At 52.4% G+C, this 13,474-nt stretch overlaps 1 protein-coding gene across 4 annotated transcripts in view; it reads left to right on the top strand.

Annotated features, from left to right (window-relative positions):
* Nucleotides 1–13,474, top strand: part of HK1 (hexokinase 1) — a 78,581-nt gene that overhangs the window by 17,119 nt on the left and 47,988 nt on the right. For 3 of the 4 annotated variants that reach the window (XM_076010062.1, XM_076010061.1, XM_012762655.2), the window contains exon 2: nucleotides 9,678–9,840. In XM_076010062.1, coding sequence (XP_075866177.1) covers nucleotides 9,678–9,840 — 163 coding nt within the window. Of the gene's footprint in view, nucleotides 1–8,712; nucleotides 8,732–9,677; nucleotides 9,841–13,474 lie in introns of those variants that run through there. The other variant, XM_076010063.1, reaches the window with a different exon arrangement.

The raw sequence follows: 13,474 nt of genomic DNA on the forward strand, positions 1-13,474 counted from the left end.
CTCAGCCTCCAAGAGTGCTAGAATCACAGGTGTGAGCTATTGCGCCTGGCCAGTAAAATATGCTATTAAAATTAATTTCACCCTTTAAAAAAAAACTATTGTTTGATTACTGCTGTCCCTCTCAGCAAAGCTGATACTGCCACATAAAATCAGCTTGCTCAAATTCTACCTTCCTCAATACTGACATATCTGGGTTTATCCTTATCCATAGCAAAGGGGTCACCCTTTTTTAAAATGTGGCTACTAGAAAATTTAAAATGTCTCACATTATCTTCCTACTGGACAGTGCTCTGCCAGACAGTGAAATTACAGCTCGGAAGTATGGACCCCAGAGGCACTCTGCCTTTAAAAGCCGTGGGTTCCTGTGTGTCCTTGGTCCTCAGTTTCCTCATCTGTAAACATAGGAGGCTGGAATCCATTATCTGTCTTCAAAGGACCCCTCTAACTTGAGCAGTGTTGTTTGGTGGCCACCAAGTTCTCTGGGCCTCAGTTTCTTTATCTGTCAGATGAGATGAATGGTTGCTACATTGCTGTCTGCCCACTTACCAATTTAGAGAGTGGACACTTGGGAGGTGTACAGTACTGAACAAATCCAGGTATTATCATTGTTATTCACCCAGAACACACCTGTAGGCGCCTTGAGTAGCCAGGTGGGGGATGGCAGCTTCCTGGATAGCAGAGGGCAGGCAGGCAACCCGATCTCTGGTCCCAGGCGGGGAGCCTGGGTACCGATCTGCCTTTGCCTTGGATGGTGCATGAGAGCTCATGGGTCAGTGGCATGTCCAGCTGCCCTGGCCAAATGGACAGATGAAAATGCCACCACGGGTTTCTGAAATGCCCATGTTCTGAGGAATCCAGGGTGCCCTGGCGCTTCTGTGTCTGCCTTATGTGACAGTGAGAGGGCAGTGTTCATTATTGCTGTTTGACTGATGGAAACACAGAGATGGAAATGACTTGCTCAAGGTCCCGGGGAGGCAGGGCCGTTGGATGAGACTGAGGTCTTTCAATTTCTGGCCCAGCCCACTCCCACCACTGCAGTATCTGCCAGCCACAGCATTAAGGTTTGGTGTCTCACAGTGAAAGTAATAATCCTGTCTTACCGGAAGTGCTGGGGACATTGGGAATGGAGGCTGGCCCCTTCTTAAGCCTTGGACCAGGAAGCTTAGAATTAAGCCTGTTGTTCCTGCCCTGCCACATTCCAGGGCTGCTCTGTTTCCCCTGAGGGACCAGGAACCTCCTTTCTTTTTAGCTGGTTCAGTGTGACAGCTTTGTTCTCTTCCTGGGCAAGGGCTTGGTCACTCTTACCAGGCAGGAAGCTTCTGTTCATGGGTGCAGAGGTCGCCAGGAGAACCTTGGACATGACCTCAAGGCCCTTTGCCAGTCTTCGCAAGACGAGCCTGGGGAATGCTGGGGGGAGTGCTGAATTTGGAGTCATAGCAGGTGCTGCTCTGGTTGCTGGCTGCTTAGGGCATTTTGCTTAACTACACGGCCCCAGGTTCTTCTGTGTCAGTAATGCCCACCGTGCAGATTGTGCGGATTTGGATCAGGGCAGCTCGAAGTGCCCAGCATGGCCCCATCCACATTTTTGTTCCTACAACCTCAGGTTCCTCAGCAAGAGCAGGGATCCTGGTTTCCTCCTGATGTGTGGGGAATAAACAGGGTTGTATGAACAGTGTGCGGTGCTTGGCTTGTGCATGCTGACGCAGAACCAGCAGCTGAAAAGCCCTGAGAGAGATATGTGAGCCGGGAAGAACAGGCTGGGAAAGGAAGCACCGGGCGAGGTTTTCGTGCCCGAGGGATGTTCTCACGGCCTGCTCCTGAGGAGCTCCGCGCTGGACGGGCTCCAGACACGGTCCCTCTGGTGCCATGCGGGTGATTCAGCAATCCCTGGGAAACTTGAATAGGGGTGGGAGAATCCTGATGGTCTTTAGGGCCCCTTGTGTCCCTCTGGGCCTCAGCCACGCAGTGGAGATGTTGCGAGGGGAAGGTGGAGGATAGAAACGTCTAGCTGGGCGCGGTGGCTCACGCCTGTAATCCTAGCACTCTGGGAGGCCCAGGCAGGCGGATTGCTTGAGGTCAGGAGTTTGAAACCAGCTTGAGTTAGACCCCGTCTCTACTAAAAATAGAAAGAAATTAATTGATCATCTAAAAATATATATACAAAAAATTAGCCGGGCATGGTGGCGCATGCCTGTAGTCCCAGCTACTCAGGAGGCTGAGGCAGGAGGATCACTTGAGCCCAGGAGTTTGAGGTTGCTGTGAGCTAGGCTGACGCCACGGCACTCACTCTAGCCTGGGCAACAAAGCGAGACTCTGTCTCAAAAAAAAAAAAAAAAAAGAAAAGGAATGCCTGGAACTCCCCGAAGCTCAGAGAGAGGCTGAGTGAGGGGGTGCTGCTGGGGAAGAAGGGCTGGGCCGTTTGGGGAAGAGGAGTCTCCGGGCCTTATCTGAGACCTCCCCAAGGTAGGCGTCACCGGAGGCCTCCCGCCCTGCAGAGGAGCCACCCAGCCCAGCCAAGGAGCCACCGCGTGGCACCATCTGAGGGCTGGGGGCACACAAAGAGCCCTGGAGCCATGGCCCCTGCACCCCTGGCGCCCACCGTCTAGCAGTTGGTGCAGACCATGTGCGGGTCCCTGCGGCACCTGGGAGAGACACATACCACGACGTGTCCCCCGTGCAGTTGACTCCCACGTAGAGAGCACCTGAGGCCGAGGGGATGCTGAGGAGAGGAGTGGACAGAGTGGGGCGGGGCGGACCATGGCCTGTGCTCTGGAGGTGAGTGGCGAGGCGGCCTTGGGAGGAAGAAGGTGGAACCGGGGGCGAGAGTCTGCGTATTGGCCAAGGAAGCGAGTGGCTGGTGGCGCTGTGAGGAAGGGCGTCTGGGGGTGTCGAGCCACTGTCAGCACCGCCGGTGGCCTGAGGGTGCTGGGAGTTGGTGTGTGCTGAAGGGACCCCACCAGGTCAAAGATGTCTCCCTTGTGGCCAACCTCCTCCTCCCTGCTCAAGGGTGCCGGGAGCTGGCTGCCAGGAGTGGCACGGAAACTGGGTTTCCCTGGCCGCCACCTGTGGCGGTGAGGTGGGGCTGGGCTGCCGCAGGCGCCACGTGCAGGCAGGAAGAGGAGCCGGGAGGCGCTGGGCTGGCACAGAGCGCAGCGGCGAGTCTGGTTGGGCCGGGGCCTTCCGCTTGCTCTGGCTGTGTGAACTTCCTTCCCAGGACTGTGTGAAAGAGGAAGGAGCTATCAGACAGCTTGTAGTGGGGAGCAGGCCTCCTGCAAGCCACGCTGGTGTGGCCTGCTTTCTGCAAGGCAGGGGAGCCCTGGCGCCCTGGAGTGCCCCCACGCCTCCCTCTCCAGGGAGCCTCTGGCCTGGGCTGCCTCTGGGCTGAGGGGAGGGTCCAGGACCAGGCACTGGGAGCTTGGCGTCCACCCCAGTTCTCTCGCCAACTAGCGGGTCACCTTGGTCAGTGGAGGGACCTCCCTGGCCTCTGATTTTCCCTCAGGGGGTTGGAAGCGATGATAACCTGCCCTGTCTCTGCAGGGGGGATGCATAAAGACCAGTGGGCGGACGTCCCGTGCAGAGCAGAGAGGCCTTTCTAGGTCAGAGTCACATGAGCACACCCGTGTGACAGGTGGAAAGACCCAGGTGCCCACAGGATGACAAAGCTGGAAGTCAAACGCAGGTGTCTACATTGCCCTGGCTATGCCCTGTCTTAGATCCAGGCAGCGTCCTGAGGAAATCCTAAGTGTGGCTCTGTGAGTTCCAGCGGTAGATAGAGCCAGAGTCCGGAGGGAAATAGGAAGGTGGACTTAAGGTTTCAAAGGAGAAAGCATTTATGATACAATTCCATTTTTGTAAAACAAAATAAAAACCTCAATCTCTACATGTACAAGGGCTTATTTAGGTAGGAAAACAATCCAACATAAAGCAGGGATATTTCTGGGGAGATTAGGGGAAGAACGCATACTTTTTACTTTTATGCATTTATGTGATAATTTGAATAGTTTTTACAGTAAGTATATATTACTGTTATTTAAGAAAATAAAACAGTGCAAATATTTCAGAGGAATTTTGCTGGACTCTTTCATTCGCCATGTTTTCAGGCATATTGAGCTTTACTTTTCTACAGAATAGGTCAATGGCATTTGTAGTGGATGCATTTTTTAGGTATTTAGGAGAAAGGACTTGGGGACACGTGACTGTGTCACTTAGGCAGGGATGGGTGGGAAGGAAGTGATACTGGGCGCTTGCTTTGTTTTTGGGACATTATTAAAACCTGCCCTAGAGTCCTCTGAGGTGGACATCTCATTATCCCCACCTTAAAAGTGAGGAAAGCAAGACTCAGGTTAGTTAAGTGACTTCAAATGGGATTTGAACCCCGCTTTCTTTTTCCACAGCCCCGTGCCACTCCCACCATGTGAGGAAGAGTGGAAATGCTTAAGGAGAATCCCCACATGAGGGGGTTATAAGGCGTAGAATCTAGACCCAGCTGCCACTTAATAAGCCACAGGACCTGGCATGAGTCATGGGTCTCAGTTTCCTCCCCTAGAAAACGGAGACAATGATGTCTTTCCTTCCTCCTTCACCGGGGTGTAGTCGCCGGAGAAAGGGAACTCACATTAAAGTACCTGCTTCATGCCTGGCGCCCTGCATCCTCGAGCTCATTTCATCTCTGCAAAGATCAAATGGGATAATGTGTGTGAAAGTCCTGTGTGTGAACAGCAAAGCCTTCTGCAAATGTGAGCTGTTATTAGTAATATTAATAAGCATGCAGGACCTATTCTCGGGTCAGTCTCCTTAGGAAAGGGAAGTGAATTTGATGGTGAAATCTCTGCCCTGCCCTTGAGCTAACATCCTTCTTAACCCTTCACGTCTGCCTTTTGCAAGTGAAAAGTGTCTCACTTGGAAAGTTCGTTTTAAAGGCCTGTATGGGCAGCTTCAGTCACACCGGTTGCCCTGCCCTTGGTCCTCACTGGAGAGTGGACGAGAGAGAGAAGGAACAAAATTTTCCATAGCTGTGTCCCCTTCCCCGCAGGGTGAAAGCGCCTGGCTTGGTTACCGGTGGTTACTGGAGCCTCCTGCCACGGCTGGCCTGCTCACTTAGGCATGTCCAGTCTTTTTTTTTTTTTTATTTTGTCCTGCCTTTGTAGTTTAACATGTCCAGTCTTGAATTTGCTTTTTGTGCATGTTCTGTTTGGAGCAGGGGGGGTGGGGCTGGGGTCGGGCACGGAAAGGTTTGTGAGTTTAGCCCAGTGCCAGGCCACTGGGTTCCTTCCTCAGCTGGAGGGCTCTGGGCCAGCGGGGCTTGGCGAGGCTGTGTTCTCTCCACTGATGACATCCTCCTACCTCCACTGGGGTCCAGCTTTGGGAGCTGCTGAGAGCATCATGGCCGTCTTGGTCCACGAGAAGGACAGTCAAGGACGAGTATTTGGATAGTATTTTGGGCAAGAGCGCCTGCCCTGGGCAGCCAAGCTGGCTTCCACCCCTACGGGAGGGGCTCTTCCCTTCCAGCAGGGGTGGACAGTGGCCCTCTGGGCCCCCTGAGGGCTGGGTGGGCTTCCTCGTGAGTCTCAGGCAAGAGTCTGCAGGACCCAGCTTGGCTGTGGTGTCTGGTGTCCTGGTGTTGGGCCCTGGCCCCTCCCCAGTTCTCTCCCAGCCTGACCTGAGTCCCACACTCTCGTGTCAGGCACCACGCTCGAGAAGGAGCATTTGGGGGCTCAGGGGTTCCTATCATGGTCCCTCTGAGCCTCTGTCTCATGATAGATGTCCAGAGACCGAGGCTTGCAGTAGAAGAAGACAAGCTGTGCTGTGCCCTCCCCCATCACCAAAATGTAGGGTGGGGAAGAGATTCTTTGGGACCAGCGTTTGGCCAGAGCAATAAAGCAGCAGTGGTTTGGAGGCAGCATCTTAAGAGAAGGGAGCAGGATTGAGGACATGGGGGTGTGTGTGTGTGTGTGTGTGTGTGTGTGTAGAGGGAGGGAGGGGAAGAGGGGGAGGAACAGACCTGGAGATGCTCTGGAGGGGGACAGACACAGAAAAGTTGGAAGGGCCACAGGCTTCAGCCAAACCCCCGAAGACCAACAGTTGGCCGTTCTTACCAGGTGTCTTGCAGAGATCTGGAGCAAACGGGCGGGCAGGAGTGACTTCCTCGATGCCCTCCCTCCCTCCCTCCCTCCCTCCCTCCCTCCCTCCCTCCCTCCCTCCCTCCCTCTACCTCCCCGTCCATTCTCAGCCTCTCTTTCCTGGTAGATGGGGCCGGGTGCCGCCCAGGGCTGGTCTGAAGGAGCTCAGTGAGGTACTGGGTGCTCTGAGCCCCTAGAACTTTTCCGCAGGTGTCTCTTGACCTGTGCTTTTCTCCAATGTCTCTGCAGTCCTCAGGGTGTGCGTCTGCTGAGAGCTGCCCCAGGTGCCAGCTTGGCTGGGCAGTGTGATGGTTACAGGGAGGTGACATCTCCCCTGGCCAGTCCAGCCCTGGGCCCAGGATCTATGCTGGATCAATGGCCCCTCCTGACCTGCTGAGGCCCAGTGGAGAGAAAGGGCTTTCCTTCGCTTGTCCCCAACGCACACAGGTCTCGGAGGCCCCAGTTTTGGTTCCAGCAGTGTCGTATTTGTATACCACTCTTGGCCCCAGTGTCCATGTCTCTTCCCAGAGGGGTTGTCCCCATGATGACTCATGAACTGAACGAGAGGAGGGAAGCGCCCCTCTATAGCAGCTTGGGGTCAGGCCGTGTTCTATGTCCCCAACCGACTTTTCCATTTGAGCCTCTAGGCTCTATTTGGGTTTGGCTCGGCTGTCCTAAAGTGTTAGGATTCTCGGATCAGAGCTGCACCTTGAGTTAGGCAGGATGGCTGTGGAGCTATGCAGAGCCCTGCTTTTTCTAGAAGCTTCTCCCTGTCCAGCTGGAAAACCTTAAACGGGCTCTACTTGGGCCTGCCCTGTGCGGAGTAGGGGGACCAGCCTTCTCCAAGGGTTGTGGATGATTGTAAGGAGGAGCATTAGACTTGCAGGCACAAGACCTCACTCCCCTGGCTGTGGGCTTTGCACTAATCAGCCTCAGTGTCTGCGTCTGTAGAATGGGGGTTAACAACATCTCCCTGACAATTTCGAAAACTGGACATGAAAGCACTTGATAATACCGTGAACCACAATATAAAAAGTATTCCAGCACCCAGCATTATTTGAATTCCTCCTTTGTACAACGCAACAGGTTGAGTTCCAAAGATCTATCCAACACATCTCCTTTCCCTGGGAAACTCCACACAGTATCAGAGACAGACGTATCAATAAACGGGTGGTCAGGATGTAGCCTCGAGGACGGCTGGAAAAGCCGCATCGCCGGTGCTGCACGGTCTTGCGCCTGGTTCCCCATCCTCCACCCGGCAGACAGCTTGGTCTTTCAGAAACACAAGTGTGCCTTGCGCGGTGGCTCACGCCTGTCATACTAGCACTCTGGCAGGCCGAGGCGGGCGGATCGCTCGAGGTCAGGAGTTCGAAACCAGCCTGAGCCAGACCCTGTGTCTACTAAAAATAGAAAGAAATTAATTGACCAACTAAAAAATATATATATATACAAAAAATTAGCTGGGCATGGTGGCGTATAGCTGTAGTCCCTGCTATTTGGGAGGCTGAGGCAGGAGGATTGCTTGAGCCCAGAAGATTGAGGTTGCTGTGAGCTAGGCTGATGCCAAGGCACTCACTCTAGCCTGGGTAACAGAGTGAGACTCTGTCTCAAAAACAAAACAAAACAAAACAAAGCAAAAAAACCCCACAAGTGTCACCATAGTTGTATTCCGGTTAAAGCCATCCCAAGGCACTCCCGTGCTTTGGGATCCAGTCTAAATGTGTTCATGCACTTTCAGGCCTTGCGTGGTTTAGCCTGTGTGATTGTCCATGAGGCAGGTGACAGGTATGGCTTGGGGGGGAGAGCATGAGGCTTGGGGACCAGAGCGAGAAGGCTGCCCTGGACCAAAATATACAGAAATGTCCTAGGACTGAGGACGCTGCGTCCTTGAGTCAGGACGTGAGTCAGGACGTCCCCAGCCACCTTGAAACATAGGCATGAGATGCCATTCTCAGAAGCAAATCAGCATACACATCATTCAGCCTTGTCCGGTCATAAATCTGTCTCTCGATCCTTCTGTGTGCAAGGCTCCGTGCAGGGGACAGGGGAGGTCGAGGTGACAAGCACAGAAAGCTGGGATCCAGGCCAGTCCATGCCAGGGGACCACTGCCAGACATGCCAGGCCAGACCATGCCCTGAGGGACTAGGACATCATTAGGAGGAAGTGACATTTGATCTGAACCTGGATGGTTAGGTGAGATTTGGGTAGCTGGGAAGGAAAGGGAGGGTATTTCAGGTAGAGGTGATAGCAGAGGCACGAAAGCCCAGGGCACCTACCAGGAGCGGTAGAGGTGGTGTGGCCAGAGTTTCAGAGAGCGGGGAGCCACGCCTGCAGGGTGCGGGTGGCTCGGTGATGGGAGGCAGTGCCAGGCTTTGAACGGGTGGGTGGGGGGATTGCCTAGGCTTGTGCTTTAGGAGCCAGTGTGGCGGTGCTGTGGAAGATGGGTTGGCAGGGGCACAGAGTGGAGACGGAACAGTGTGACAGTGGACGAGTCATCAGTCATCCAGGCGCTTGGTTACCAGGCTTCCTTAACTGAGGGGCGGCAGACAGCAGTGGACACCACAAGGACAGCTCCCGGAGGACAGGTGTCTAGCCCCAGGCCTGGCGCAGAGTAGGTGCTCAGTAAATACTTTTTCGAGAGAATAAATAGGAAGATACCATGAAGGAAGAGTAACTGTTGACAGCCAGTGGCAAAAGGGGGCCTGGGCAGCTTGAGGAGAGTGAGGAACCCAGGAAGAGGAGCGGGTTGGGTCAGTCCTGGTGGAGGGCAGGAGTGGTCTGATTGGGAGTGTGGGCACAGGGGCACGGGAGCCCAGGGGGCCGCCTCCAGACATTCTGAGACTGGGCTTAGGGTCTCTGTGCTCTGGACCTGCTGCCCCATGTTCTGGGAAGGGCTCTAGCACTTGGGCCACCATTTCTACCTTCCTAGAAGTCAAGTCTAAGGAAACCTCCCAGCACCACTGTCTCATGTTAACAATAATAGCAGGTGTTTGTTGAGCACTTACTGTGTTCTGAGTGCTTCTCTATCTCATCTGACCTCACAGTGTCTTATAAGATAGGTCCCAGTTATAAACTCAGTTTTTCAGTTGAGGAAACTGAAATTTCATAGCTGTTAAGCCGTGGAGCTAGAATTCTTAGCCTGTGTGGTACTGCCATCCAGGTGGGGTCATCCAGCCACCTCTCACAGAGGGAAGGAGGCTGAGGGGTTCCTATGATACTGGGGAAACTTGCTCCCACTACGTGCTCGGGGATTGAAGAGTAGCTTCCACGTAATATTCAAGGGTTGGAAAAGACCTTGGAGATGTCTGGCTCTTTTTACAGGCGAGGAGCCAGGGCTCAGAGCATTGCAAGCCTGCTCTGGGTGAAATGGTCGATGGTGCTTGAATGACCTTCCACTGTGGGAAGTGCCAGCATGGTGTTCCCTGCCTGTGGGAGCTGGTTGTCTCTGGCGGGCGGGCGCCTCACCCTGCCTTGTCCCCTCCCCCCGGCCAGACTTAAGCTGATGTGACCTACCTTGGCCTCAGCCTCACCCCCCTTCCTTCTTATCCCTCCCGCAGATTGACAAGTATCTGTATGCCATGCGGCTCTCCGATGAAACCCTGATGGACATCATGAAACGCTTCAAGCAGGAGATGAAGAATGGCCTCTCCCGAGATTTCAATCCAACAGCCACAGTCAAGATGTTGCCAACGTTTGTAAGGTCCATTCCCGATGGTTCTGGTAAGTCTCTCATCTGGAGATTGAGCTCTGAAGCCTGAATGTTTTGTGAAATCATCCTTCTGACATTCATTTGTTCATTCGTTCATTCACCATTGCATTCATTTGCTCTTTTTTTTTTTTTTTTTTTTTGAGACAGAGTCTCACTTTGTTGCCCAGGCTAGAGTGAGTGCCGTGGCGTCAGCCTGGCTCACAGTAACCTCAAACTCCTGGGCTCAAGCGATCCTTCTGTCTCAGCCTCCCAAGTAGCTGGGACTATAGGCATGCGCCACCATGCCTGGCTTATTTTTTCTATATATATTAGTTGGCCAATTAATTTCTTTCTATTTATAGTAGAGACGGGGTCTTGCTCTTGCTCAGGCTGGTTTTGAACTCCTGACCTTGAGCGATCCTCCCACCTCGGCCTCCCAGAGTGCTAGGATTACAGGCGTGAGCCACCGCGCCCAGCCTCATTTGTTCTTTTCTCCATCCGTCCATCCAACATATTTCTACTAAGCATCTACCATGTGCCAGGTACTGTGGATGCCATGGCTGGGCAGGGCCAACCTGCTCTCATTGACCTGACAGGCTTGTGTTGCTTTAGAGAGTATAGTGTTTATAGGTCGTGTGCATGCTGAGTGGGTTGCTTTTATGTGTCCAGAACATGAAGAGCTCCAGAACAAATGAAAGGTTTGTTTTAGAAGAATTCTCTCCATCAGGGCATCAAGGCCTCCCTCTCTTCACTACCCCACATAAGTAGCAATCCTACTGCCCAGGTGGGTCTCAGACTTAGAGGGAGATTCCAGTCTCTATTTGAACACATTTCCTACATGCTGAATCAAGGTAGCTTCCAAAGCAGAGAAATAGAGGAGGTAGAATTGAAAAAAAAAAAAAAATCCTCTTGCTCTGCAACCCTGTGGCTCATGTTGTGCCACATGAAGGGGATTTGGGGGGCTCCCTGAGGATTGTCTGTACCTCATCCCCAGAGGAGTGGCATCAGCGGCTGCACTTGGCAGAGTGGAGGCTGGGAGGGCGCAGCCTGGCCTGCTCAGTGGAAGCAGTTACCAGTTTGCAGAGGTGGGCGCTGTGCCCACCCCAGCTTGCCACGCTGCCCGGAATCCCCCTGTGAGCCGAGGTCTGTGCTGTAGGCTGGGGCTCACCTGCCACCCGAGGGAGAGGATGAGGAAGCCACGTTTCTCTTAGGGTTGTGTGCACACACCCTGTGAGTGTGGCCTCGCACGCTCCTGCCGTTTCTGCCCTGCTCTGGCAGCCCTTGTTTAAAGCAGTGTTTGGGGCATCTTGTTTGTGTGCAGCCTGTAAAATGGGAGCCAGGAGAACTGCGGCAGTCACAGCTGACGTTCTTGAAATTGGGCAAGTGCACGGCTTGTGGGAACAGATGGGCTTCAGCAGGAAGCCACTGGCCTCAGAAGTCCTGAATGAGATTCCAGTAACGATGACGGGCATGTACTGTTTACTCTGTGGCCATGGGTGGGGTCTACTTTGTGCACACACATTGGCATTTATATCTCCCATGTTTCCTTGGCTGTTTAAAAACATACTCCTCCTCCAGCGTTTTGTTCTCTTTCAGGTGTTGGTTTCTACCAATTTAGTTTTTTTTTTTTTTTAATGTAATAGGGTCTCACTATGTTGCCCAGGCCGGAGTGCAGTGGGTATTCACAGATGTCATCATAGCACACTGTAGCCTCGAATTCCTGGGCTCAAGCAATCCTGCCTCAGCCTCCCAAGGAGCTGGAACTGCAGACAGTGTAGCTTTTTAAGAACTACTGAAGAGATAGATTCTGGCCATCAGAGTGACTGGACCATGGTGTGTGCCCTGATGTCTCTGGCTGGGAAAAAGATACCTTTTTAGTTCACGCCTGCTTTTTCCAGCCCTGGATGTCAATGTCACCTGCATCCAGGAGCCCTGGAGCCTTTCCAGGTTTAGCAGAGTTCTGTAGCGGAGGCATGGCTGCCTGCAGCCAGCTGAGAGGAGAGGAAGGTGAGTGTGGGCTCCCCAGGAGAGCACCTCTGGCTTTGCTTGGGAGAGCTGAGAACAATAGCTGATCCCCCAGGCACCTGACCCTGAGTGACTGGCTCAGGGCAGACAAAAGGAGGGAGGGAGGAGCCACTCCCTTTCCTCCGCAACCCTGCTTCCAGCCAGCTCATGTCTGTGTCCCAGGGCCCTATGTCAGCAGGGGGCGCTCTCCCTCACTTTTGGCATGAATCATTTCCAGGATTGAGGGTCTCAAAGTGCAATTCAAGTACAGTAGTAATCTAGCCATTTGCTGTATTAGCTATTTCTCAAAACAAAGCCCAGAACTCATATATATTTTCCAGCCTCCTCTTGTAGATTCATAACAGACATCAACACACTAAAGGCCCTGATAGCGGGCATGGTGGCTCACGCCTGTAATCCTAGCACTCTGGGAGGCCGAGGCGGGCGGATTGCTCAAGGTCAGGAGTTCGAAACCAGCCTGAGCAAGAGCAAGACCTGTCTCTACTATAAATAGAAAGAAATTAGTTAGTCAACTAATATATATAGAAAAAATTAGCCAGGCATGGTGGCGCATGCCTGTAGTCCCAGCTACTCGGGAGGCTGAGGCAGCAGGATCGCTTGAGCCTAGGAGTTTGAGGTTGCTGTCAACTAGGCTGACACCACGGCACTCACTCTAGCCTGGGCAACAAAGCGAGACTCTGTCTCAAAAAGAAAAAAGAAAAAAAGAAAAAAGGCCCTGAGCAGTCCTGCAGGAAAGAAAGCTGTTTAACTTGGCTTAACTGCCTTTTCCCCAAACCTGTTTGATGTTTTTCCTCAACATCTGTTATAGTATTTCATCTATTTTGAGACACCCATTCTTTTCTTTAATTGGGTATCTCTGAAGTCAGTGATATATTGGACAGCAATCACATCTTAAAAATTATTATTGGCAGTGTTTTTTCTTTCTTTCTCAGTGTTACATAAAATAAGGATGTGTCTCCCAGTCAATGGTTTGGATCTTGTTCTGTTGCTCTATTGTGTAGTGGTGTCATCATAGCTCACTGCAACCTCCAACTCCTGGGCTCAAGGGATCCTCCTGCCTCAGCCTCCCTAGTAGGTGTGTGCTACCACACCCAGTTATTTTTTCTTTCTTTTCTTTTTTTTTTTTGAGACAGAATCTCACTTTGTTGCCCAGGCTATAGTGAGTGCTGTGGTTTCAGCCTAGCTCACAGCAACCTCAAACTCCTGGGCTCAAGCAATCCTCCTGCCTCAGCCTCCCAAGTAGCTGGGACTACAGGCATGCACCACTATGCCCGGCTAATTTTTTTCTATATATATATATGCATATATATATATGTTAGTTGGCCAATTAATTTCTTTCTATTTATAGTAGAGACGGGATCTCACTCTTGCTCAGGCTGGTTTTGAACTCCTGACCTCAAACAATCCTCCAACCTCGGCCTCCCAGAGTGCTAGGATTACAGGCATGAGCCACTGGGCCCGGCCTATTTTTTTTCCTATTTTTAGTAAAGATGGGGTCTCTCACTCTTGTTCAGACTCTTGGCCTCAAGAAATCCTCCTGCCTTGGCCTCCCAGAGTGCTAGGGTTGCAGGTGTGAGCCACTGTGTCGGGCCTCAGTGGCGTCTTTTATATTTTATTTTATTTTATTTTATTTTTTATTTC

The sequence above is a fragment of the Microcebus murinus genome, chromosome 14 (genome assembly GCF_040939455.1).
Source record: "Microcebus murinus isolate Inina chromosome 14, M.murinus_Inina_mat1.0, whole genome shotgun sequence".
NCBI classification, from domain to species: Eukaryota; Metazoa; Chordata; class Mammalia; order Primates; family Cheirogaleidae; genus Microcebus; species Microcebus murinus.